Raw genomic sequence first — 27,791 nt, forward strand, 5'->3', positions numbered from 1 at the left:
AAAGAAACAAAAAATGCAAGGCAGTGTTTGGGAGCCTATATTCTGCATCCTACTACTTTTTATACAGAGAAGGGATGTCAAATATTCCCTAAAACACACAATATGAAGCAAGCAGCTTCAGAAGGAAGAACAGTTACAGCCAGGCACAGTCACGCTTTGACCACATTACGGAATCACAAACTAAGGATTAATTTCACAAATTGAGGATTATCACCTTGGACTTTTGTTTAACAGTTTTATTAGGGATAAGTCCTGATATTATAGGGCTTATCAGAAGCGCACACAGAAAACACACACACATCAGTTTTACCCAGACTGACATTTATTATTGACTAGGGGTTTAAAGAGGAGAGAAATGAAAACTTTTGTCCCTGACCTGGAAGTAGCCTGGTGAACCATCCACCTACTCAGTGTACCTCAGCCCCTGCCCATTTCGTCATTGGAGCTCTTGCTCCTATAATTACTACGCTGGCATAAGCTGCCTGCACAGCCAGATCAACTGGGGTTGATAGGTCTTGCTGAAACCCTCTGGACCAGACTTGGGATGGAGGATTGCATAGTCCCATTGAGAACCATGGACAAAACCAGGCATGTTCTTTTCCTAAAGAAATTTGTAGACCACAACTCTAAAAAGAATATGGAAATATCAGCAAGGCAGACTGAAATACCAATTACTCTAAAGAGCTTTTAGTGACAGCTCAGCCCTGGTTTGGATTTTATTTTCATTAAGATGGCTGGAGTCACAGAGGATTACTAGGACTGTGCATTATCCTTTGCATCCTCCTATCCTTGTGCAACACAGCAGAGAGTTCCTGAAAAGGGTTTTCACAGAAAACCATTCAGAATCTTTTAAAGCAACTCTTAACTCCACTAAAACAAAAATGGAACACTCCATCTTGATATCAGGCTTTTAAAATACATTAACATCTAATATGCAAAGCTCAGACTTGCATCACAACCATTCAGTGAGCAGAGAAACACTACTGTGCCTCTAGGTAGCAGCTTCCAAACATGGCAAAGGACAGAACTGTCTTCTTAAAGAAGACAGAAATGTCTTCTTAGGATAATTCTAAGTCATGGTAAAATACCTGGTTTCCTAAAGACAGAAGGCAGGTCTTTCAGTTTGTCAGCAAGGACTACTCAGTGCCATAAAACGGACAGACGTTCTCAAATGAACTAGCATTTATTTGCAAGTGAACAGTCAGAAAAGCATGGCTGTCCAGTCTGGTACTGAGGCACCAAGGGTAGGATATCTAATTAAATAATGCCTTTCCAACAGCAGATTTTCCTCCTGACTTCACAGCCTCAGCCCAGTCCCATTTCAAGCATGCTTCCCAAGCTGATCTGACAATCTGATAGAGATGTCAGGCACTCAGAGTCCTTCGTCATTATAAACAGGGGAAAGGGGCTTGAGGATGCTGCGGGCGTTGGTCTCCACAAGCGGCCGCCAGCTCACCTCACCCGTCAGCAGCAGGTCCTCTCCGCTCAGCGCATCCAGGTGCTGCACCTGCAAGGACGAGGAGTTAGTGCAAGGTGTCCCATCACCCCTTAAGTGCTACACAAACAGGCTGGTTTCCAGAAACGAAGCACAAAAAGGAGTTTTTAACATCCTTTGTCATTCGTGTGAGACCTGAAAAGATAATTTACTTCAGTCTTAAGAGTCAGGGAAAGGCTGAGATAAGTATCTGCAGATCCACTGGAGTTAACTGCATAAGGTCTTCTACTAATACCTTACCTAATGTTTCCTGTGAAAGTTTGGCAACAGGACAAAGAGAAGCCATGCAAAGCTAACGTGAGTCATTTTATCTCCTCAGCACTTAATTCAGTGACATACTGATAGTACCATCATCTATGTGGAGTGCTCTTATAGAAGTAGTTTCACACAGACCGAGGCTTTGCATGATAGAAAAAAAGAAGCCTGATCAGCAGGGAACACTTGAGATTTGTAATATGAAAGCCCATGAAGTGGAGGAGATGAACATGGAATGAACACTCATTCTTGCAATACAAGAAATACTTGGGATCAAATTAAATTTCAAGGCGCAATCTAAGCAAAATAAAGAGGGATCAAATTAAATTTCAAGGTGCAATGTAACCAAAATAAAGAGAACCCTCTTGTCACACAACACAGGGTTAACTTACTGCCACAGAACACTGTAAAGGGGGAAAGGAGAGGGAGTCCATAGAGAGATAGTAAAAGATAAAACCACCGTCTCTGGCTCAGGAAGTCTGTGAACACTAGTTGCCAGAAGATCTGACCCTCCAAGTACAGATGCTTGCCCTGTTACTATAATCTTCTCTGGTAACCTCTAATAGCCGCTGTTAAAGACAGGTTTGGCAAAAAGCTACGGGAAAGACCTGGTACACTATGCTGACTGTGAACTAAAGATAATTTGACAAAGTGTTTCTCAACAGAGGAAGGAATACACTGATGGTCACAGTGGGTCAGACCAAAGAGCCACCTAAGCACTATATCTTGTTTCTGACAGTCAACAGCAGATTCCCCAGTTAAGTACAATGCATGCCTACAATGTTATTCTCCTTGTTTATTTTTTCTTCCTCTCAAAATCTGTTAGTTCAGAAATTTTGAGCCTGAAGTGGTTGTTGTGCATTTAATAGCTGTATAGAGGTTTATCTTTCATAGCCCTTGCCAGTGGCTTTGTAACCCACATGCCACTGTAGCATACCAAATAATGCATGGCAACATTACGTCCCTACATTCCTGTATCAGTGAACAGCCTTTCCTTGCTCACCTTTCATATGCCTTCAAGATTTCCCAAAGCTGACTCATATTCTTCCTCAGCTGTTTTTCAGGCAGGGAATCCTATTCATTACTAATGGAGAAGCTGTTTCATGTCCTCCTTACTGTTCTCTGAGTCTTCCTCATTTTGTTTTTTATGGTCAGAACCCAATCCATACAAATGATTCAAGATTACAAGGGTACTATCTGATCACTTAAGAAGTGGCACGAAAACACTGTTTTACTCTCCATTCCTTCCTCAGTAACTCTGAGCATTTGTTTCACTTCTTTCTTTAAAAACTACAGAGTGCTGAGCTGACATTTTGATAATTGCAATCTCAAGGACTCATTCCTTGTGGTAACAGTTCACAGATCATCAATATATATGTAAAGCTGGGAATGTTTTTCTCAAGTGCACCACTTTACAGCTGTCTACAGGAATGACTGTATTCACAAGAAGCAGTGCTGATTCTTCCCCAGTGTGCCACATTCACCTGCCTCATCACTGTTTCCTATTGAACTGCTGACAGCTTCTGTCCTATTGTTTGCCTGTACAGAAGTGCAAGAAATTCCCCATTTGGCAGCAAACTGTCCCAAAGTACATAATTTTATATGTTTGCTCCCTGCCAATCTTCACTTTTTCAACTTTCCTTCACCTCACTTTTTTTCAACTTTCCTTCACCTCACTGATGTTAAACATCAGCAACCTTAAGCATTATGTTGTCTGTTCCTCCTGAGAAGCCCTCTGGCATTCCAAAAGCATCCCTTACAAAGTTCAACCCTTTACTTCCTATACCATTTTGTCAGACACACTGAAATATTTTCTCTTCAAATCTCTATCTGAATATGGCATTGGAAACATTAAAGAGAAGGTTTGTGTGGAGGTTCTGGTCTTCATTTCCCTGTGCAACAGCCTACACTCTTCCTCCAGAACCAATCTCAGCCCTTTTCTGTCTTTGGTACCTACTTGGTACCCACTCCTATCACATTTCCTAGAAACCTGGTTCACAAACCTCCCAAGGGTTGAGAAGTTAAACACTACTTGTTAGAGCTTCTTCCAGGTAATAACTGAAACATAATAATACAAAATCTCTTTTACTTATTTGCCACAAACATCATCAGAAGACTTTCAAACTCTGCATGCCATTTCATTATGAAGAGGATCCCAACTCTGCAACATCAATTATAACTCTACAAGTTGCAGCCTATTTCTGACATATTTTGTCAAACACTCCATAGCACAAGCCCAGAAAAATATAAGCAAGATTGCTTTTAATATTCCCTGTATTTCTCTGCAGCCGTTTTTCATCAAAATGCAATAAATATCAGCCTGGTTTTGTATTTTTACTTTCTTTTCTCTTTAAAAATAATCACTGAATGTAAGGATCAGTTATGAGAACTGAGCTACATAGTATGCAAGCAATAAAAATAGTTAATGTTCTAACCAGGAGAATGTAGAGAAGTTGCACTGTGAACTGCAGCATACCTGTTTGCGCACGTACTCTACAAGCAACTCCAGATGCCGAGGGTCCTCACAGTTCTTGTTAAAGAGGTTTCTCCAAAGAGCTGCCGCCAGAACATGATCATCAGACAAGATTCCCTAAAGAAAACACAGAGGGAGATTAAAAACTGCATGTGAAGTGGGTCTGAACACAAGACAACCCCATTACTCTGCTTGGCAACTGACAATATTAGCTGTCCCAAAGCCCACAGCGGCTATGGGTTGTACATATGAAAAGGCATCAACATCCTTTGTTTCCAGAATGGAAGAACAATCCCAGCCTTAAATTAATTTACAGAGCAGTCTGTAACAGATATTCTGGCAAGTTAATTTGGAAAACAAGCTGGGTTAGGGTACTCCTAGTACATTTTTATAATGTACATTACTATGTTATGAAATCTTAACCTTAACAATTTTGGGCTTACAGAGAAGACAGCACCACCTCACAGAACTGGGTGAAGCTCATGGCACTTGGAAAAAGAAAAACTGAAGAATGCAGAAACATACTCAGGACTTAGCTATTTTGCCTTGCTTTTCTGTTTTGTATTCTAAATGAGAAAGAAAGAAGCCCTTCAGGTCAAGAACTACCTAGACTTTTCCAGTTACATCTAGTATTAAATTTGGCTTATACAAGAATCACATCCATGCGTACTTTTTGTCTAAATTCCCTCCCACTTTTATTGTCTTTTCAGGTTATGCGGTGTTATCATCATAGTCTCATCTATCCAGTCTTTTGCTGACACATTTGCCAAAGCAAGAGAGGATTTTAAATATTCAGTTAAAAATAAAAACTATCAACATTTGTCTTAATTAGACATTTTTTATCCAAAGAGTGTCAACAAAAAGAGAAAAGATGACACACAGGCAGACAAATCTTGGCTATGCTTAAAACTGAAGACTTGCATCCATTACACTATCCACAACTCTATAAAGTTTGCATTTATAAGATATTAATAATGCAAGCAATAAAAATAATTTCACATGTGAATAAGACCATCTGAAGAGCAACACAAGAGAAAAAACTACTAAAAGAGATGATGTATTATCTTCTTGAAAGCTCTGCAGACACTTGTCACAGTGGTGCTTTTGCCCCCCATATCACGAGATGCTTCCTAAAAATACCCTCTCTTAAAGACTCCCTGTAAATACTCTCTTTGCTTTGAAAGCACAGCTGAGAACAACAAGATTCAGAGGGAGGAAATGATCTACTTATGGTCAAGCAGTGACAGTGAAGCAGTACAAAGAACACCCTACTTTCCATGTCCCACAATTCAAATCAATTTGTTGTGTGCTTTCTTTCTTTCTTCTTAAAAGCACTTTAATTCAATGTGTAAAATGATCACAGTAACTATGAAGTCTACTTCCATAACATTTCTCCAAAGATATGTATGGCAAATGTTTTGCCCATCTGAGTATTCAGTAATGCAGTATTTCATCTGAGTACTGCCTATCTAATTCAATTGTGAATTAGATGGTCTACTTGTTCTTGCACATTCTCTGAAAGCATCTTACCTCATCATATCCAAACAGAGCTGCATAGAAATTTTCTACCATACTTCTCATATCTTGCTTTAGAACAACAGAGTTAATCTGAAAAATAAACCAGAAAACCATCTATAGGCTCTAAAGAGGAGGTGATGACAAAATAGTATCAGTTTCATTCTGAGCAGTCAAGAAACAGTACCTTGGCCCACATAGGTTAGGATTCGGATGTGAGGAACAATGTTAGTGAAGTCAAACATTTTAGAACAAGACACAATATAGCTCTGTTAGTTCTGTACTTCATAAAAGTCAGTGCTACTCTGGATGTACAAATGGCAGAAAACCCCTCAGCCAACAGTGCTGACATGTAACTACATGAGCAGAGAAAAACTGCAGCTGGGGAAGGAGCAAAGGCAAGGCTGTCCTTTCAGTGGCAGCACAGGCTAAGATAATGAAGACTCCTCTGTACTTCAACTATTGAGCACGTCTTGCAGACCTTGATTCATTCTTAGAAACTCAGAGGGGTTTCAATGTTTTCTCTAAAGCATGGACTTCCAGAGCTGATGTGCTATCACAGAGAAGGTCCTGTAACACTGAAGGTGAAGACACCATTCCTACCACCACTCCTCCCTCACTTGTCAATACAGATTTCCTCATTCAGGAGTGACATGAATTAGGTTTTTACAGCATTTCACTAGAAGCTCAGACATACTAGTTTTTTACTATGACTAAATTTCTTTCAGAGTGTGTGATGATCCAGGTACTTCTGCTTATGCTGTAAGTGTGATTCAGTCAAGTTCCACACTGACTTTTACCTCAATTTAACAGCTGCTTAAATATTTGCTGGTTTGGCCTAAGCCACCCATTAGCTTGCAGAACTGACCCCCTCGGAGCTTAAACCAGAACCAAGAGAGATCAACCGCTAGGTCCAGAGTGATGGCTGAAATACCTCACATGCATCTCCCTCATATGTACTATTTAGTGCTTTGGCCTGCATTTTTTAATTTGATCCACAAAATGATTTATTAACAGCTCCTCTCCTGAGGGCTTTGACAGGTAAAGCTGCTTCTTTGTATTGACTCCTGGGAGAGAGCTAAGGGATACTAAGCATTTCTTTTCTACAGATCTTGCATACAGGTTAGATATTAGGAAGCTCACCCTGTGAGCATGGTGAAATACTGGCATGGGTTGCCCAGAGAAGCTGTGGCTGCCCTATCTGTGGCAGTGTTCAAGGCCAGGTTGGACAGAGCTTGGAGCAACCTGCTCTAGTGGAACGTGTCCCTGCCTGTTGGCAAGGGGTTGTTGGAACTGGATGAGCTTTAAGGTCCCTTCCAACCAAAGCCACTCTGTGATTCTATGCTCTTCAAAACGCAAGGGTCATTATCTTCATACCTGCACATCACTCACATATGATACCGCATCTTGAAGACAGGTTTTACAAAAAAGAAAACTGCAAACAGGAATACAGTGTAGGACATCAGTTCTATAGGGAATAATCCTTGCTGTCTGTGGTGCACAGCTTGTTACACTTACAACAGCATGAACCACATGTCCTAAACAGCTTCTTAGTATCCTTAACAGTACCCACCTTAGTAATTATGCAACAGCTTTCCAATCAAAATGTGTTAGTTTTTGCCACTCTAGCAAATCTCCAGTTCAAATAGTCTTCCATTAAACCACTGCCTTTTATTCATCTGTTGATTTTTATAGAAATGCATATAGTGCAAACGCAAGGAAAATTCCTTTTATGTCAGTTACTCATATTTTTCCATTAATATAAACTATTAAAATTCATGCAGCTATTTTACAGGCCCTCAAGATTTGGAGACTCATTATTACAGCCTGTTGAAAAAAAAGAACTAACCATAAGAAATCAGAGGGTTAAATGATGACTGCAACTTCTGTAATGACTTAATTAAATTTTTATGGAGTACATAAACTATGATGTCATTTCTACCCAACCATGCTCAAACTTTCTCTGCATGTCAGAGATCGTGGTTTTTCTCAATAGAAGGTACTTCTAAATAAGCTGCACTTCTACAGCTCTAATAAGGGGGAGCAGGTCTCATGTAACACACTCAATAAATTATCCTTCCATTTTAAACAAACAAATTCCATGAGTTATTATATATTTGCCACGCACTTTTTATGACATAATAAAAATGTTACCTCAAGGATTACTTAACACATACTACAAATGTTACAGCAGGCAACTGCAAGGGGCAAAGAAAACAAATAGTCCCATTACAGAGACAAGTCCTGGACTATACATCCCCAGGGAAGCAGCTTTCTGTACTAAAAGCTAAGAGCAGCTTTAAGTTAGCAAGAAATAGCCTGATGAAGGAGATAACCAAGTTAAACAAACATGGCAATAAATACATCTTAAAAGACAACCAGTTTAAAATAGAAAATATGACTTTGGGGATGGAGCACTATCTTAGGCAATAAAATTACATTTAAAGGAATATTGCAATTTCTGAAGAATACAACCAGAAGGGGTTAAACACAAACATTTGTGGAAAAAAATTCTTTATAAAACAGGGCAAATGAGTAAATCTAAATCAGCATTTATTGCAAATGATTCCTCTCTTTAAGCTTGTTCATGTTTTTACCACTGGTAAGGGGCATGATCTGGCTGGTTCTGACTCCACTAACTCTTCCACCATTTGTTATTAAGAAAAAAACCTGCTAGACAATTCCAAGTAAGTAACTGCTAACATCACCACAATCAGTAACATCTGAAGCTCTTCTAGGGACTGAGCCCCTTTGCCTTCTTTGGAACAACCCATTGTAGAGCTGTCACCAGAATAAATGTATATATCATCTCCTAAATTGACACACAGAACTATCTTAGCTGAAAACAATTAATACATTTTTGGTACATCTCACATTTATAAGACCTTTTAAAAAAAGGGTATGTACAGCTAATCTAGCTTCCTTCTACATGTCACTTTTCACTGAAAGACTCCATGACGCCCCATTCTGCTACAAGACAACTACAGCACATGACTACTGCACTTGCATTATAATGCCAAACTAAGAAATCTCATCTTCAGCCTCAATGAGTTCAATACACATCATTTGACAGCCAACTGGTGAGAATTCTGCTATATCAAACAATTTACAGTATCAAGTCTCAGTTAAGGGTTTGATTCTAACAAAATCATAAAATCACAGAGCGGTTTGTGTTGGAAGGGACCTTAAAGCTCATCCAGCTCCAACCCCTGCCACGGGCAGGGACACCTTCCACTGGAGCAGCTTGCTCCAAGCCCCTGTGTCCAACCTGGCCTTGAACACTGCCAGGGATGGGGCAGCCACAGCTTCTCTGAGCACCCTGTGCCAGCGCCTCAGCACCCTCACAGGGAAGAACTTCTGCCTAAAAGCTCATCTCAATCCCCCCCTCTGGCAGGTTAAAGCCATTCCCCTTGTCCTGTCCCTACAGCGCCTTGTCCAAAGCCCCTCTCCAGGGATGGGGTATTGTAGGAATTTCTAGGAAAGTCAGAGCACACTGCTGCAAATATGTTGGAAAAAATGTTGGAAAATATTTATCAGCACAGCCTTTAAAGTGAAAGCTGCTATAGGATTAATCCATACTAATGCCTCTTGTTGTATCAAGAGCATTATTTCATTACGAATCTCCTCTTTATCCCCATGTCCTGTGCTTTGGCTCATGCTGCAAAGAAGTCTCAGCATGCACACACTGGGAAACATTGCTCTAATGCATTCTACCTCCAAAGAGGCATCCAGCCCACGGGATCAGCTTAGAACCAGCACAGAGTAAAAGATCACCCCTGTGGAGCAGGGACATTGGATCATCAACTGCTGCACTCAACAAATGTGTTCCTGACAGTACACTAAATGCTAGTGTAGACATAGCTGTGATGTCCACGGGCTACACTATTTGAAAGCACTTTAACAGGAGTTTCTGTTACAGCTTTTGCCAACATGTGTTGCACCCTTAAGCTACTTTAACACATTAATCCATCCATAGACTATAAAGGCAGAAGGGGCACTTCTAACTGCACCTTGTACAAGCGCTAGTCATTGAATTTCATGCAGCAATTCCTCTCTTTAGGCCATAAGTTATGGTCGAACTAGATTTTTTTATGAAGAGATTTCAACCAGAAGAAATGATTAGATCATAGAACCTGACCCTCTGTGTATCACAGACCATTACATTTCACTGAGTTCCCTCTGTACTACGCTCAGTAAATTGTGTTTGGCTAAAGCATATCACCCTCACAGTTGAACATGTGTCTCTCATTTTGGATTTGAATTTTCTGGCTTAAGTTTCCACCCCCTCGTTCTCGTTATACTATTCCTGCAAGAATAAAAACCCTCTTTTGTACAATGTACTTGCTCCTGTACCTGTACACAGCAGATGTGTCAGCACAATCATCTTTGCACATTAAGATTAGAGTCTTTAAGGTTATGCTTGCATTAGGCACACTGATACTACATCATCAGCGCACCCCTGGAGTGGTTGAAGTTGTAATAGTAGTGTTTTACGCTGACACAGTAAAAATTAATCCATCTCACATGCAACACAAGTTACATAGGGAGGAGTACACTTGTTATGACTGAGTCTACTCTGGGGACTCCTGTTAGCCATGCTGCCATAACCATCAATGGCTCCTACTGACACTGATTTTTGCTTTCTGGAGAATTCAGTATCAGGAGAACTTCCCAAAGGAGATACAGGACAAATCTTTCATTATAAAAACATCACTCCTCAAACATTTAGGCCTCTTTAACCACCTTCTCTCAAGCTGCATTTGGAAAGAATGACTTATAATATATAGTTTGTGTTAGTTATAAATAATATATAACCACATGTGGCTATATATGGGCTTTTAAAGGGTTCGCTGCCCTCTTAATAAATGCATATGACGTTAAATGGGAAAACCTGCATAGAGCCCTTTTATTTCCTCCAATAACATAATTATTACTGTAGCTAGGATCAAAAAGATTAAATTAATAAAACAGATTAAAAATATCTCTGTAGCAAAGTGCCAAAAAGGAGAGTTCCTTCAGGCAACCTCAGAGTTGGGAAACAACTGCAGAGATTATTTTTCCAACCTTCATTTTTGAGTCTTATTAATCACTCTGTTCTTTTGTCTGCAAACTGGCTACAATGGTGAGTCCCCATCTACCTTAGAACATTAACTTTTCTGATAAATCCTGTCATTTTCAAATTCAAAGTAAGCAATTTTGTAATGCCCCTCAGTAGAGAATTAAATTCAGAGAATTGGCTTTAAAGTCTTCTTCAGTGTTCAGTGACAACCTGCTTCAACATAGTATTAACCCAGACAAAAGCTACATGTTAGACTGCATCAGAACCAGTTCTTGCTGTAATATTCAATCCATAAAAGCAACATGAATTTTTGCAAGCTCTGTTGCCTTCATAACAACTGCATAATCATCAATAACACTCCTTAGAGCATGTTTATTTGAAGCAAAGAAAAGCAAGTTATACAACATTAGCTACATATTCCAGCAAAACCAGATGGTCACCCTTCACTGGCTAGTATCAAGGAAATGAGACAAATTTCTATCTTGTAGTCTGTTAATTTGGAAACTCTGCCATGGTAACAGGTAAGAGATTCAGAGTAGATCGCAGCACAATCCTCACTGTATTAAATATGTCTTTCTCTGTAGTATGTGACTGGCAGAGCCCATTGACAACCTCTCAAGAGAAAGATCAGGTAAAAGACGCCAAACCTCTGAGCTCTCCACCTACTCCTGCTGACTCTCTGTAAGAGTGAGATGTTGTAGAAGGGTTTCCCTGCAATGCTTCCTTTAAAATACTACTTGCTAAAAGCCTAAAACTGATCATGGCCATGTTTTTGAACACACCAGAATCAAGAATTCAGGCTGACAAACTGAAAGGAAGTCACCTAACCAAATTTAAAAGAGGCACTTGACAGCATTGAAGATAAATGATTAAGGTTTTGAAAATGATTCACCATGAGCACTTAGACAAATCCTGTAAAACTCCATCTTTCTACTGAGAGAAACCTCAGTAACTGTCAGGAAGAGTCACACACAAGAAACACTGCACTGGATCAGACCAAGAGTCCACCTAACACGACATCTTGCCTTCAACAGTAGGCAGGTACACTGAAAAGTATAAAGACTACAAGGTGATAGACACTTCTGCCAAGCATTCTCCCAACCAAGTTCAGCTCAGGACAACCCTCAACACTTACTTTACTTTTAACACTATTTACTTCCATAGTAACTTTCAGAAGGTCTCCATATCAAGCAACTTGTCCAGTGAACTTTCTGCATCTACAGCATGCTTCAGCAAGTACCCTGGTCTGCTACACATGATGAGAACCATCACCTCCTCTTTGTTTCTTCTGACACTGCCTCCTGCTAGTTCCATCTGGGGGCTCCATTTTTTTCACTGGCTGAGGCAGTGAATACACACTGCTCCATCACCTCATAAAGTATTAAATGAAATAAAACATACTAGATAACATTTAATAGGACTGCAAAGCCATGAAAGGTGGTATCCACTTTTGAAAAGTATTTCAGCAGAACCAGGTAAGTACAAATCAGTAGAAAATACAATAATAAATGGAAAGAACAACCGCAGATACTGATGACAGTAATACCCAGTGCTGATGAAGGTTCCAGTACACTAGAACAATGTACACACATTTAGCAGCTACAGTTCTAGAAATGGATCTTAAAAGAGATACAGATCAACAAGCAGCAGTGAACAAAGACTAATACATTTTAGGAATTATTATGAAAGGAATATAGAACAAAAGAGGAACCCTATTCTGCTATCAAGCCCTTGAGTCCTCACATATGAAATGGTGTAGATATTTATTACTTTTAACCTCAGAACACATCCAAAATAAACTGAAGACACAGAGAAGATGCGAAGGTGATGAGACACATGAGGAAACACTAGTTACAGTCACAAAAAAATGAGGAGGAAGATGATGGAGAGATAAAAGAGTGGTATCAAGCAGGTAAATAAGGAATTATTGTTCACTGTTTCTCATTAAAAAATATGTAGAAAACAAGCTGGTGAAATGACCACATAATACTTTAAAAATAAAAGTACTTTCTCATACAACACAATGGAGTGACAGAAGTCATTGCCACAGGACACTAAACAGCAAAAAATATGAAAGGGGTAAAAAAGGCACATTCATAAGAGGAATTCTGTTAGTAGATACTAAATATGATGGTCCCCACACAACTCTCATATTACTTGTTAGTGAATGGCAAGAAAATGGACAATACTGATCCACAGTCCTGCTTCTTACACTTTTTCCCAAATATCTCTTGTCATTGCTAGAAATAGGGCACTAGATCTTCATCTAACATGAGAAAATGTTCCGTTTTGTTCACTTCTTGCTGATCTTTGCAGATATTGACTGGTATGTCTTCTCCCTGTGTATTTCTTCCTGCCCTGACTTACAGCAAGACAGCCACAGCTCCTCAGTTGACCATGGGTACCAGTCATCAGGTCACTTCTCTGACCTATTAGGATTTTCACCTTAACTATGCTAGTGCAAATAAAGAACACTGCTACCTTTACCATACCATAGCTTTTAGTAACCTCAGAGGAGGAGGCTACATTTTTTTAAAAATAAGAGCAAGAATGATCCTGCTCATACCAAAGAGATCATCCTCCTCAGGGAAAAAAAAATAAAATAAAATTAAAAATTCCTTCTTCAAGAATCTGGGACCAGAACAAGTTTCTGTTGCATAGGAACAGCAAGTCACCTATACAAAAAAGCAAGCCATATCTCCTCTCCTAAAAAATTCTCCACAAAAAAAAAGGCTATTTCATTTCAAAATGAAGTGACAATTGCTAGAGTCCATCAGCATCTCCATTGCAGCCAGCCTAATCCCTGATGCTAACACCTAGCACTGCTACAACTTTTCTCCAGTGAATAAGACCAGGACAAATGCAAATCCTCACTCTTACTATCTCACTTTCACACTCATTCCTGCAGTGCCTTGCAGACTGGCTGATTTGTGTTTGCTCCATCAGACTTGTCACTATTTCCTAGCAGAGCCCTGTTCCTACGTGACCTGTGTGACATTCTCCCATCAGTTCCACATTTGGGTAGAATTCTAATTTGAAGTCACATTGCTTTCACCTTCTACCAATATTCTGCACCTTCTGGTTTCAATCAGAAGCTGAGAAAACCCCGATTTCCCCAAGCACTCCTCCTCCTCAGGGCTTCAAACACACACATGCCATAGAATAGTTAACAGTTAAATATTTTCTTGCCAATATTTTAAGAGTGCAGAAGGTTCCAAATTGCTGGTAAAATAAACAATGCCAGACTGTGAAAACTCCTGCCTGCCATATACTCTGATGTTAACAAGAGTTTCTTTATTACTGTGACCTTTCAGAAGCGAACAAGAATTATTTCTCTACCCTAGTTCTGCCCTCAAGTAAAAGGCAAAGGAGGAAAGCAAAGCATGAAAAAGCTGCATGGTAAGATACTGGGACTTTTCAATCTTCTGTGTTACATTCAGACTTGATGCTGCTGTGAATAAATAAACTTCCAGAAGATACTAAAAGCACAGGCAAGGAGTTTAAGAAGCCCAAAATTTCCTTACACACTGTTTCCCAAATAGCACAGACTAAGCCTACATATGGGCCACCTTCCCCCTTGCAAGTACGTAATACATCAGGAAATACAAAAGCACAAATTTAAGATGCTCTCAATGAGACACATTATTTTCAGGCTCCTCATGGCTCTGTCCTCTGGGGTTTTAGTCACGGAATTCCAGCAATTACAGGGTCTCTGCCATTTCCTCACTTTTAAAAAATGAAGTCTTCAAATAGCATCCACAGCCAAAAGGAATTGCCAGCACTTCCAGAATGAAGGAGGAAAATGACTGTATAGTTCAGGTGACAGCCCTTAAAACCACTGGTGATTCACATGCCTGCCAGACTTCTGTTACCTACCCCATGTATTTGCTGTTATGGAGTCCACACCCAAGTCATGTGAAAACCAATTCAGACCAGTGTTGCTCATTTCACATCTATCAAGATTGTCTTGACCCCATCCTCTAGTCATGAGATCTATACCAGTAGCTGAGTCTCCCTTTTCACATACTTCTGAAGGCCATCTGAGCAACTTGCAAGTCAACATGATGTATGGCTTGCTAGCAACAAATAATCTCTAAGACCAGGTATGCTGCTATCTTGGTCAAATCTTTTAACCTTCTGCATTATTTTCTGCCCTTTGAATACAGAAACAACAACATTCAAGTTCCTAGAGAAGTGAAATGATAATTAATAAATTAATACAGGCAGAGATACAGCAAGTGCTCTGCTTGACTACAAACAGAAGAGGAAGACACAACAACAGATGAGGGAATAGAGAATTTATTGAGATTCCTAAATCACAATGGAACACAGAAGAACATAGTAGTTTGCCTAGATGTGTACAAAAGTATCACATGCTGCTGCTTATACTGAATTAATAAAAGGAATGAAAGCAGGCAAGCATGAAAGTGAGCATTGGAATCACTGAATGTATTGCATTTGCACTTCCTGATCATTATCATTTATTCATGCTCTTCTAACCAGGCAGCAGGACTAAGAGAGAACAAGCCTCATTACTAAATAACATAGCTTTACACATATAACCTTGATGAAGATCCTATTAGCCTGAACGCCTTGGCTGTCACAGAGGAAACAGAGAAATTATTTTCTTGCACACTGTGCCTCTTTCCTGGAAACAGTCACAATTTAGCCTGTAAAACTGCACTCACATTTTGTTCTCGGAAACAAAGCAATAAAACAAACTTATTAATCCTTCCTCAGAGAGGAGATCCCAAGTACCAAACCCCTGCAGCACCCCTGCACTGTATCAGAACCTTAACTGATGCTCATGCTGTTGACTTCCAAGACAGGCAGGCACCAAAGCCCTAAAGATGAGTTGAATTATTCACTCCTGAAGAGAAAGCAAAAGGTATCAGTGACAGTCTATCAGCAGTGAAAAGCACAAGCAACAGTATGATTAAAATGTATTGGGAACAACTCAGAACCTCATAATGGTTTGTTTGGTTACTCTGATTTAGAGAAGAATCCAGCCTTGGTATTTTTTCTGTATTTACAAAGGAGCTTAAAAGTGCATTCATGTTTTCACTGCAGCAGCTTGGAGTTGTCAAGAAAGAACTACAACCACAACCTGAGATACCTTGCTCCCAAGAGTCTCAAAAGGTTTAGCCAAGCAGACCAGCTGAGCTCAGTTGATGAATTCTGGGGCAAACTCCAAAAGGATGGCAAGCTGATAATGTAGAAGTTGAAAATATGTAGCACAACAACATGTAACTTAACCCTATGCTGTCTGCAGGCAAATCAGAAACTGGATCATTAGTGATGCCCAAAGCAACACAGGTGACAACATCAGCGCTACCCATTCTCACTGAGCCTGGAGCCTGCAGTGGGTTCCCTAAGGATCATTTCCCTGTTTCCCACACCATCTCTACCCTATCAACATAAAAATTATGCAGTAATTTCATTATTTAACATACGAATTTTTGGAAACTACACTATGCTCTGGAGACTTTGAAGGACACAGAGCAGCTCTTAACACCTACGGGCACTGCATAGTAAAAGCGACTCGGGCATGCGCATCTCACAGGTCTCACATGAATGTGGGGATTAATGAGAAAGAGATTTCTAGACAAAGTGCTGTAAGGGAGCTTCCAGTGTACTTCTTGCAGGCACAAAGCAGACCAAGGATACAACCTTACAGTAACAGAATCCAACACATCTGGGAAATTTAAACGGATTTTTTAATGCCAGACTACAGAAAACTGGGCCAGGCCAACTGAAAAGAACCCAAGCATATATTATACCTTGATTTCAACAGTAGGCATCCTTGGCAGATCCCAAACATGCCTGTATTTCATACAGACAGGTGGCATAAGTTCCATGGGTGCTGGTTCTAGAACAACTACATGAAAATAACATGAGAAAGAGATCCCTCTTTCAAACCATGCCCTGGGAAGGCTGAATTTGCATCACCATGTATCCTGTTTATTCCAGATATTATCACAGTCAAGGTATTTCAAGGTAACATTCTATACACATGCATTTTCCTGTATATTTAAGTTATTAAAATTTCCAGAATCAAATGTACCCAATTTACTCTGGAACAGTATCTTACATTATTCATTTATGAAAAGACAAAATACTGGAAACTTGCTGGGAGCTTTTGAGCTGTTTGAGAAAGGATCAAGGGTTGACAAATTATTTCTTTTGTCATGTTCATAAAAAACTAAGTTCAGTTAAATCATACAACATCTGGTACCCCAGTAAGCAAGCAAGCAAACAAAAAAAAGGCACAAAACCACACACAGCATTTTTGTATCTCTACTTCAGAAAGTTTTGCTTCTTTTCTAAAAAACAGAACACTAGAAACTGGTGAGATTTTATATAAAATGTTTTCTGAATAGTAATTTAAAAAATCATGTAATTTTTCCCCTTAAGAATGTCCAAGTTATGCATTTCCAAAGATACATAAATGATTTGAAACTAAAACTTTTCCCTTTAAGTTTCATAGGGTTTTTAAACCCCCTTTTCAACTGTACTAAACACTGTTCTCTTATATCCCAATTGGTTTCCTCAAACAAAATCACTACCTCCTCCATAACGTTTTGCTTCAGTACACTCTGTCCAACTCAACTCCCCCTCCACTGCACTGCCACAACACTGCACACACTCTCCATCTGCTCCAGCTCAGAGCCTTAGAATCATGGAATGATTTGGGCTGGAAAGGACTTTAAGATCATCTAGTTCCAATCCCCTGCCATGGGCAGGGACATCTCACCCTAAGGCCATGTTACCCAAGGCTCTGTCCAGCCTGGCCTTGAAGACTGACATCTCTCCCATGATAATGTAGTTTCTGTCCTGTGCACCCCAAATGGACTCTGTGCTTCAGATCAGAATTTAGATACAGGCCTGAAAAGGACCTCCTTCGCCTCACTATTCAAGTACAGTAGCTTCCCACTGCAGACAAAGCAACTGCAACAGTTCAAGTCATACAAAGATCAAGTTCTATTTTAAAATTTACAGCCTACCCTCTCATCTTCTAAAGCCATTCAACAATCTCCCTTGTCTCACTCTGATTTCTGAGTCTTTAGTTAAAAGTGTCTACATAAGAATAGCTTAAACTGCACTATTATCAAGGCTAGGAAGTTCTGTAGCTACTGTAAGGTAAAATGGCATTTTTTAATCACTTGAAGTATTCCAATTGCAAAGAAAGAAAATGGTGTTTAAATTCACAGAGCTCAGTTCTGCTCTTGATTACACTGATGTGAACCACATTATTGGTTCTTATGGCATTACTTCAGATGTTCAACAATGTAACTGAGCAAATTATGTGTCATTGTATATAAACAGCTCTAGCTAAAAGTATAACAAAGACTGTATTGTGCTATACACAGCAGAGCCCATAAACAAATTCAAAAGACACCTATATGTGTTCCTGGAAAAAAAGGGAGCAGTGGTCTAAGTGGTCCAGTGGGAATACAGGGAAGTGAGATTAAGAAAAATTAAACCAGGTTTGGCACGCTGGGCTTGACAGAGTTCTTATCTCTTTTGCAGCTTTTAGAACATGTATAGTTGCAAACTGAATTGTTCTTCTGCACTGAAAAAAACATACTCGTTTCAGAAGCAGAATCACAGATTGGCTTGGGCTGGAAAGGACCTTAAGATAATATAGTTCCAAACCTCTGCCACGGGCAGGGATGCCTCTCCCTAGACCATGAATGCCACAAAAACCAAAACTAACACTGTGAAAATGAGCCTACAACAATTTACAAGTATTTGAATAAAGCCAAATGGATCTTTCTAAGACAGCACTGAATTTCTACGAGGAAGTATTAGAATTGGGTTCTTGGAGGAGGAGGGTGTGGGTGGAGAAGGGGTGTTGGTTTTTGGTGTTTGGTTAGGTTGGGGTTGGTTGTCATTTTTAACCTTGTATCTATACTGTCCCATTATCAGTAGAAATCTTGTTCCAGCGTAGTCCAGTACCTCTGCTCAACTCTGCAGCTTCATTTAAGGGTATTAAATACACTTAAAACTTGTAACAAATGCTTTTATGTACACAGTTACTAAAACACAATACTCAGGTCAGTGAGGTTAATACTCAAGCTGCTGAAGAACTCTGTTAGGAAGACAAATAGCAGCAATTTCTAAGTGAATTCCCTTCACAAAGTGATGAGGCAGCTGCCAGTTTGCACAGTACAAATCCTTGCCCTGCAAGCCAGGAGGTGGAGATCTCTGGCAAAGCAGGATCCAAAGGAAGTCTTTTACCCAGCCTAATGTTACTATTAACACTTTGAGCCATTGCACCAAGCCAATTTTTCTGTTTGTTTTTAAAGTTTGATAGAAATGTCACTAGTGGAAAAATTAAGTAAAGAGCACTGGTTAGCCACAGAACTGGACACACCTGGCTGCAAACCCGCCCAAAGAAACTGACTTCATTAGTACTAGGGACAGCAGAGTAAAATTTATATCTGAAATATGCCTGCACCAGTAGAATTTGCTGAGGCCACAGGCTCTCGCTGTGTTTTTACAGCTGTGTCAAGTTTGGGTTTCTGACTCTTGCCGACATTCAGGAGTGCTGAAGGAGCTCAGGCTAACAGGTCCCAAAACTTTGTAGCTGAGATTTAGATCTCAGCACTTTTAACAACCAGGTTTTGAAATAATACAAACTCCCTTTGGAGTTGGAGCTGATGTAAATGAGTAGTTAAAATGCTTCACATTCTGTCACTTTCGGCTCCAATGAACTTGTGTATTTAAGAGCAGATGGTATATTTTAATAAACCATCAGTATCAATTCAGGAATATAGTATTCATTTTCTGCATCAAGCATTCTAATTGTTGCTGGATATGGAAATGAGCTTAAGAACTGCAGCTTTGTCAACAAGTTAAACTAACTGCATCCAACCAGGAGTTTCATACAGGTGCTCTGTCACGTATACCACAATACAGGAAAGTACCACTAAGAGTTAAATATTGACCTTTGATACCTTGCATGAGAAAATAGCAGGGAGTGGCATTTCCTAACCTCCTAGGTTCTATGCAGATGATAATTTAGTGCCCTAATAGTATTCAGTAAAGTTTCTTTCCTTTTAACTTACTTCTGAGAAAAGCTCAGATTCTGAAATTTGAAAGCATTAACAGAGGAATATTAATGTAATCTTTTTATCTATTATTCTTATCTGGATATATTTAAATGTCTTCTTTTGGAGGTAGAACAGATACTGACTACAGGACTAAATTACTGAAAATAAATACACATATACCTTGATCAGCTCACAAACCCTTTCTTTCTCATTACTTCAGCTTCATTTTAACAGAACCATTAGTGATAAATACAATTATAGACTCATAGAACAGCCAAGGTTGGAAAGAACCCCAAGTCATCCAGTTCCACCCCCCTGCAATGGGCAGGGACACCTACTGCTAGACCAGATCCAACCTAGCCTTGAACACTGCCAAATACATCAAGATTAGTAAGTAGAACCTAACACAGAGGGTAACTGCCCTTTACTTATTACTTAAAACTCCATGCAACTGCTAAGGCTGAGATGTGAGATAGAGTTCAATCAGGGTACATCTGTGTGAAAGGGAAGAAAGTAAGTGAAGAAGAGTGAATAAGCATGGAAGAAACAGGAACTGCCCATGCAGGAGCATCGGTGAAGTGGTATATTAAGCCAGAATCACTAATACCAAGGAGGGAAAATGAAGCAGTGATACGGAGCAAGGGATCAGCTAACCTGTTCAAACATCAGTATATTAACATACAATAAATACTACTAAAGAGACAAAAAAAAAATCATTCATCTGAAAAAATAATGGCTGCAAGACTAGGAATAATTAAAAGATGAAAAAAATATCACTAAAAGATTCTGAAAGCCCTGTGCCTGCCAAACACGAGGGAACAGTCCTCATTTCCAAGTTTACAGTCTCGGAAAGGTTACTGTGCTTTCATACACACCCTTAGTGCCCAGTCTAGTTTGCTGTTACCTTAGGAGTTCATATTCTCTCACAAGGAGTCTCATTGTAATCAATGAGCCTCTGTGCAGCTAAACTATATTAAATATACACACAGATGTAACTGTTTTTGAGATCAAGCCTTTAAACACGAACATACTTCTTTTAAGCATCAGCTATTGCCACATAAAAGCTATGTGAACACTAGGTTACTGTCCAAAGTATATTACAGGAACCATATTATTGCAAACTAAGCATGCTTGTTATTACAAATAAAGATTGTGAAATTGAAATTCAAGGATAAACTGAAAAGATGTCTAACCTGCCAAGGCAAAGAATGAATGGCATTCAAACAACTTAAGATCTCCTTGCAGCTGCATCATACAGCAACCATGTCATTATAATATGCATGTACTTACATTTGAGGTGCCAGACTGGATAAAAACATAAGGACACTGGTGTTTGGGGGCTTTTTTACACTTTCAGGAATTTTAGGGAGCAATGGAAGATTTAGCTTGCAGAAATGGAAACCCTGGGCTTCCTTTACAAAGGACTGACTGCAAAGCACTATCTTTTTTCCCCCTGAAGTTTACTGAAGCATCCTCAAGAGACCTGTACCAGGTCTCCTGTCACCACTTTGATACCAGGCCTATGAAAACTATCAACTATCTCCTACTTTGTCCTGGTTTTGGCTGGCATAGAGTTAATTTTCTTCCTGATTCTGCACTGTCTTCTCTGAATACTACCATCAGCACAAGGCTGAAGAAATAAACCTAGAGACTTTAAGGCCAGAAATGACCACTACAACTTGCTAGCATAACCCTTCTCAGACTGGGCCAAAAAAACCCAAACTTGTACTTCCTTCAAACTTGCGAATGAACCATCCTTGGAGCTCTCCTCATAATGTTTCTTTCATGATAAAGACCAGGGATACTACAAATTCAAAATGAAAAATAAACTAATGACTAGTTACAATAATGTTACAATAAAAACCTTGTCCCTTAACTTTCCTTTTACTCATCATCCTATACACAGAGGAAACTCAAAGGTCTGCTGGAATTACTTAATTTGCAGTTATACATTTGGCACCAGTCATTTTGCTCCCTACCTCAGCTGATGCATTATTCCTGTCCACAAATGCCCATTCTGTTATAGCAGCATCCATTTCTGCAATCATATGGCAAACCACATGGAAAATTAGTTACTTTCAGAGAAATCAGTATCTTAAACCAGGCCGGTGCAGCTTAAGAAACAAGGTCAATCACTCAAGACAACAGGCAGTACAGCTGCAAGAATACATGTTTAGGAGTTAAGGGCTACACGTACCAGCTTAAGCTAATACAGAAATAAAGCAGCTACAGGTTGACTCTTCGGCATTCTTCTAAAACATGCAAAGTTACAGAATCACTGAAAGATGTGAGTCATCAAGATTATCAACACCAAAGACAACTTACCCCCATCACCTTACCACGCTGCTCCACATCCTCCCACATGCAGTGAACTATATAGCGACACATGTATTTTCCTGTGCGACCCTCCTGCTTCATTCGGACCAGACACATCCTGCAAGAACACAAACACCAAGCTCACACTTTCTAGTTTTAATTCAAATATAAAGAGTAAATTAAATATATTTCAACTCATTTAAGATTCTCCTTACAGTATGTGGTACTGTGATCAGGAAAAAAACACATATAGATTAATTTATTTAAATAAACTACCACAAACTTTTTCTATTCTGCACTCAGGATCTGCTTGTACCTGTTGGATTTTGGCCAATCCAGCTACAGAGGAGTGACAGCAGACTATTCTTGCTGACAGTACTGTAATCTAGTTAACAGTACTGCAACCTAAATTCCTCAGCCTTAAGAACACATCACCCTTTGGAGCAGGAACAAACACCTTGTCTAATCCTAGGCTAGAAGCCAGCTGTAATTCAGCCTGGTACACTAAAGTGCTGTATGAGCCTGAACTAGCTAAGGTGTGAAAGCTTAAGAAAGTTACAGACTTCACCCAAATTCACATTAGCAATGTCCTAAATTATTTCAACTACAAGGGTCTTTGGATGCACATCCAACCACTTGGCAAAACCCCTACACACAGTACATCCTAGAAGAACTCAAAAGTTAGTAAGTGCATTGTGGGACCCTAATGAGAATACCAGGTTGAGCTGGTTTCCTTTTTTAGGCATTAAAGCCACTTGAACTTCATTGCTGCTGTTCTGTTTAAAAAATAAATATGAAATTGCATTTGGCTTCTTTTACAACATCTGTAAACAGCATGAACTGAAATAGCAGTTAATCCTTCCATGAGCCAGGAGACCAGCCCCATTCCGTCCCCAGGCCCACCTTTTCCATCTCACTAACTCCTGGAGTTTGAGTCAGAACTGCCTGTCCAGGACTGACTGTAGACAAGGTGATGGTCTAACACTGGAGCTGTAAGTAATCACTGCTTTGTACAGAGACATGCTACAGGTGGGAAACTGCTCACAGGAAATTCTTCTCACAACTATGTGAAGACAACAGCAAAACTGCTAGGGGCCTCTTTGAAGGAGTTGAATACTAACAATAGTGAATGTGCCACTAGAGTTAGCAGGTAAAAATTACGATTTTTTTTCTAATCTGCTCATTTCTTCAGTGGACATAAGATGTGGGCCTCCCTACAGGCATTAGTAGCATTTGGTGATCTCTGAATGCCAGCTCAAGAAGGAGAATCAAATGCTTGAAGCTTGTCTGTTGAGCTGACAAAGGATAGATGCTAGTCTTTATGACGGATTCTATCTTGTCTACTGAGTAGTAAAGGGAAGATATTTTTTAACCTGCAAAGAAAGCAAAACTTCTTGCCAGTTATGGGTCAGAGACAAAAAAAGCTGAAGGTAACAAAAACTACATTAGCCCTACATTATTTTTTCTGTTAGAGCCATACATTGAAGTCCCATACAAGGGCCATTCAACTGAAATACCAGAATTGAAAGCAGAAAAGTCCACAGATCAGAATCGGATTTCTAGATGGAGAACTGCTGAAAATGACACTGGCCATAAAAGAGACAGCTAGGGCTCCAACACAAGCCAGGGAGAATGAGGTCAGAAGACAGGAGAGAGGGACTGGGACATGGTAAGTAGACCCAGTGATACCCAACAGTAGAATAACTGAGACACTCTGGGTAGAGAACGGGAAGGTCAGCAGTCAGAGAAGACTCTAGCAAACAGAGCTGTGTAAGGAATTCCAAGGTTTATGTTGTGGGAGTGATGACCTGTCCAGTAGCACCACTGTCCCAGCAATCCAGTGCAATTAGGATGGTATCAGGAAATTAATCCTCAACTTGCTCCTAGAAAGATGACAATGCTTTCTGCTAAAACAGTGCTCCAGAACTCAGAGAACAGGTGTCCAGTTATCAGTCCACAAAACAAATGGACAAAGAGCTTAAAACTTGTGTTTTACTTCCACCCATTTCAAAACCTTCGTTCCTCTTGTGCATTTATGTAACTGAGCTGCATGAGAAAGTTAATTAGTAAGAGTTACTGTGCTCCAAATTTTTATCTACTTTTAACAGGTCAAAACAACTCAGTTTAAGAGACTAATCTGTGGCTAAGAAAAGCATTTTTATACTTCTCTTGCTGAATATGCAAGCTTTGATGGATGTGGGGGGAGGAAAGTAAGAGTGGCTTGGCAAGAAAAGCTCCTCTCCTCCGAACATCAATACTGGTTCCTATCCAGTCTGCCTTCAGTGGTAGTGGAGCAGGAGGAAAGCAGTGCACAGATCAACAGCTAACAATTGGTCACTGATGAGCAGGGCTGAAGCGGTGTTCAGAGTAATGCCTGCTATCCACAAAGCCTAAAAGGCAGCAGTGTTTGGATGCCTAGTGCTGTCACAGAGCTGTTCTGCAGCACCATGGGTGAGATCATGGAATATTGCAGTTTATTTGAGAATTTGGTAGTTTGTTACTACACCTGCTGTCTGAAGTTTAAAAGACAGACTCTAAAAACTATAAACCTTTCAACTTGATCACTGCAGTGTGAAACATTTTATCATTTCACTACAGAATCTGTTCTGTAGCTTAGTCAAATACTGACTCATCTTCATCAAACCATGAAAGCAAAATTATTCCAAACTATCTTTGGAAATCTACCTGAAATTCACTGGGTTGGGTAATTTATGCAGTTATGCAGAGAGATTATGTTAAAAGAAAATCATATGAAAGGATGCCTGAAAAGGAACAGGAGCTCCTCTAAGTTGACCCATCTTAGATGAGATCTAGCAGCTTCCTGCACCAGCCTCTGCTAGAATTGCTCCTGTTGGTGTTCCCATAGTGCCAGCAGGCTGATCTAACACCAGAAGTGGTAGCTGACACCACCCTGTCAACTGCTCTGAGGTGGCTCAGTGCCATGCAGTTTAGGTGTGCTGCCTTATTATACTTCTTGATGCCGTGTATCACAGGGTACATTTTCCAGTCTGTGCAAAATCATGATGATGTGAATAAAACCCCAGGGTGTTCTTTGCATATTCATGTTATCCCTCCCTGTTTTCCCTCCAGATACTTAAGGGTTTGGGTTTGAGCATTTATTTTAGTCATTTCCAAATATCAATATTAACAATTACCTTATTTATCAACTTTTTAACGCCTTTTTCCCACATGGAACAGCAAGAAGTACAATCTGCCAATTTTGAGGGCCTTCCTTGCTTGATTCCACAACGCTAACTGATTATAATGTCAACAGTTCTGCTAATTCCTTCATTCTTTAGTGAAATGAGCTGCCCCATCTTTCTATATACAGAGGAGAAAGGAAATGAAAAGGAGGGAAAGGGGAAAAAAGGAGACAAGGAAATAAGGGGCCTATGCTTAAATGCAGCTATTTCAGTACAAACTTCCTTTCAGCCTTTGGATAGCTGAACCCAAGTCTATGGACTTCAGTCTCCTGAAAGATCTGGCACTTCACAAAAATTACTCTACTCCCTTGTGCATCCCTCTGACCTTTACAAGGATGTAATGCTAGCTGAAAACCTGATTTTTTTGGCTACTATTTTCACAAATAAAAAAAAGGAAAAACTTAACGTTTAAGGTGTTAAATACTTTTACAGGTAGCCAAGTTGGCATTCACCAACCTGCATGTACATTTCAGAGGTGCAGGAATAAATGCCAGTGCTATAATTTGTTAAATGCTTCTGACGAGCAGCAACTTCAATCACCACAAATTTTACATAAATTTAAATTTAAACTTTTCCTAAAACACCCGACTAAGTTTTTTCCACATGGGCTGAGAAGGCTTTTAGAAAACTTATGGCAGAAATCATTCCACTCCTGAGGAATTTTGAGATGTTAGCTTCTGTATGGCTCACTTTATTCTTTAGTAGAGATATGCTAAAATTCAGGAATGAATAATTTGCATATGACCACTATTATTAGGAACCATGGAGCCCACTTTTCCTCACATTAAGGTACATATCACTCTTTTTCCTGACAACAGTTATACTGTTAGATTACTTTTCACTTACCAGACATGAAGCTGGGCTACTAGAAACCATGAATTCAAAGTGTCAGGCATTTGGCACCCTTGAGGAGAGGGGAGAAAAGCACAAAAACAAAGCCAAATATTAATATGAATTTCATCAGGTTTTGCACCTAAGAGAAATTCACTACCCCAAAACTTAAATACATTTTAATATTTCAGTTCTGACCCTATACAGTACGTACATATCAGAAGCAAACATCATTTACTGTAAGACTTGTGGTTAAGCTCCAGAACATGCAGCCACAGAATGCTGTAGATTCCAAAGATTTCGTGTGTTTTGATCTCACTTAGACAATATTTGGGAGTGGAGAATTAAACAAACATGTGGCTTCTAGCTCAAGAAGTCCCAAAGCAGTAGAGAATAAGAGGGAATTATCAATGGATGTACACTCTAACATGTACTGCCTGGGTCTTTGCTCCTGCTCTTCTGTTCTGATTTACTACATGACTGTACAATCCACAGCACTCTGAGCATACCTTGCCTCTAGCTGTTCTAGATTAGGATTAAAACCACCAACCAAGCATAATAACAATTTCTGTTTCCAGATTTAGTTCTACTCTGAGAGCCACTGGGTTTTCCAGGGATGGTTAGTCAACATATACATTCACACTATGGATCTACATCTGCCATTAGTATGTGAGACTAAAGATTTAGGTTATGTGACACAAAAACCATATTCCTCTTCCTCATGCTTGAAAAGCATGGACCTATGGATTATGTGCACATCAAGTCCTGATCCTGCCACCTCAAACCTACCTTCTAGGAAATCACCTCTACATCTGTTTCCTGAATAAGTTTTTAAGAGGAGTACCTAATGCAAAGGATCTTGATCACCTTGGCCTACCCAACACCTGCTCTTTGTCTTCTGGACTTAGCTGTATGAAGGCCAGAGTATTCAGAAATAGACTCTCCAGTCAGATGTGCCCCTAGGAAGTCAACCTTATCTTTTCTGCATTGAATATATTCCCTTCCCGACTCCTATACTTCTTGTCTCTCAAATCTTACCAAAGAGATTCACCTGGATCATGAAGCAAAACTTTTCACAGCTTCTTTCTTTTTATACGGTCAGGCAACCACCAGAACCACCAAGCAAACCATCGCTATTCATCCCTCCCCAGAGAGATGAGTCCATCAGTGCCTAGGAGTTGCCAAAGCTTCAGCATCAGTGTCCATACATCACCTATGTCACCTCTAAGACAGTCTATGTTTGGAAACATAGGTTTCCCTCACCCTTCTCCCCTTTTGGCTCTCTCATCCCTATTAGAAATATTCATGTGCCTAGAAATGACTACTTTGGCCTAAAGGCATGCCAAGACATCTCTAACTAGGGCAAGAGTACACAATGCTTTCATTATTCAAACCATTTCATTAAATGAAGGTTCCAGAGGCAAGATTCAGAGTAAAGGACTTAGTTCAATAGAGGTTTCTGAAGTAGAAATTGCCATGTATCAGTCTCCCACCACAGAAATCACTTTTCAGTGGAAAGCAAAGCTCACACCTCTACTACTGGAAATACTGAAAGTTTTTAAAGCCCTATTCAGTATCCAGGAGGGGA

The 27,791-nt window shown here is 39.7% G+C and overlaps 1 protein-coding gene across 2 annotated transcripts in view; it reads right to left on the bottom strand.

Annotated features, from left to right (window-relative positions):
• Positions 1–304: 304 nt before the first annotated feature.
• UQCC1 (ubiquinol-cytochrome c reductase complex assembly factor 1) overlaps positions 305–27,791 on the bottom strand; it is a 39,536-nt gene continuing 12,049 nt past the window's right edge. Inside the window, exons 6-10 of one of the 2 annotated variants that reach the window (XM_034067227.1) lie at positions 26,219–26,276; positions 22,179–22,287; positions 5,754–5,831; positions 4,227–4,340; positions 305–1,507 (exon numbers count right to left, since the gene is read on the bottom strand). In XM_034067227.1, the coding sequence (XP_033923118.1) occupies positions 1,373–1,507; positions 4,227–4,340; positions 5,754–5,831; positions 22,179–22,287; positions 26,219–26,276 (494 nt within the window). In that variant the 3' untranslated portion in view covers positions 305–1,372. The remainder of the gene's footprint in view (positions 1,508–4,226; positions 4,341–5,753; positions 5,832–22,178; positions 22,288–26,218; positions 26,277–27,791) is intronic. The other variant, XM_005147528.2, reaches the window with a different exon arrangement.

Source organism: Melopsittacus undulatus, chromosome 10 (genome assembly GCF_012275295.1).
Source record: "Melopsittacus undulatus isolate bMelUnd1 chromosome 10, bMelUnd1.mat.Z, whole genome shotgun sequence".
Taxonomy (NCBI): Eukaryota; Metazoa; Chordata; class Aves; order Psittaciformes; family Psittaculidae; genus Melopsittacus; species Melopsittacus undulatus.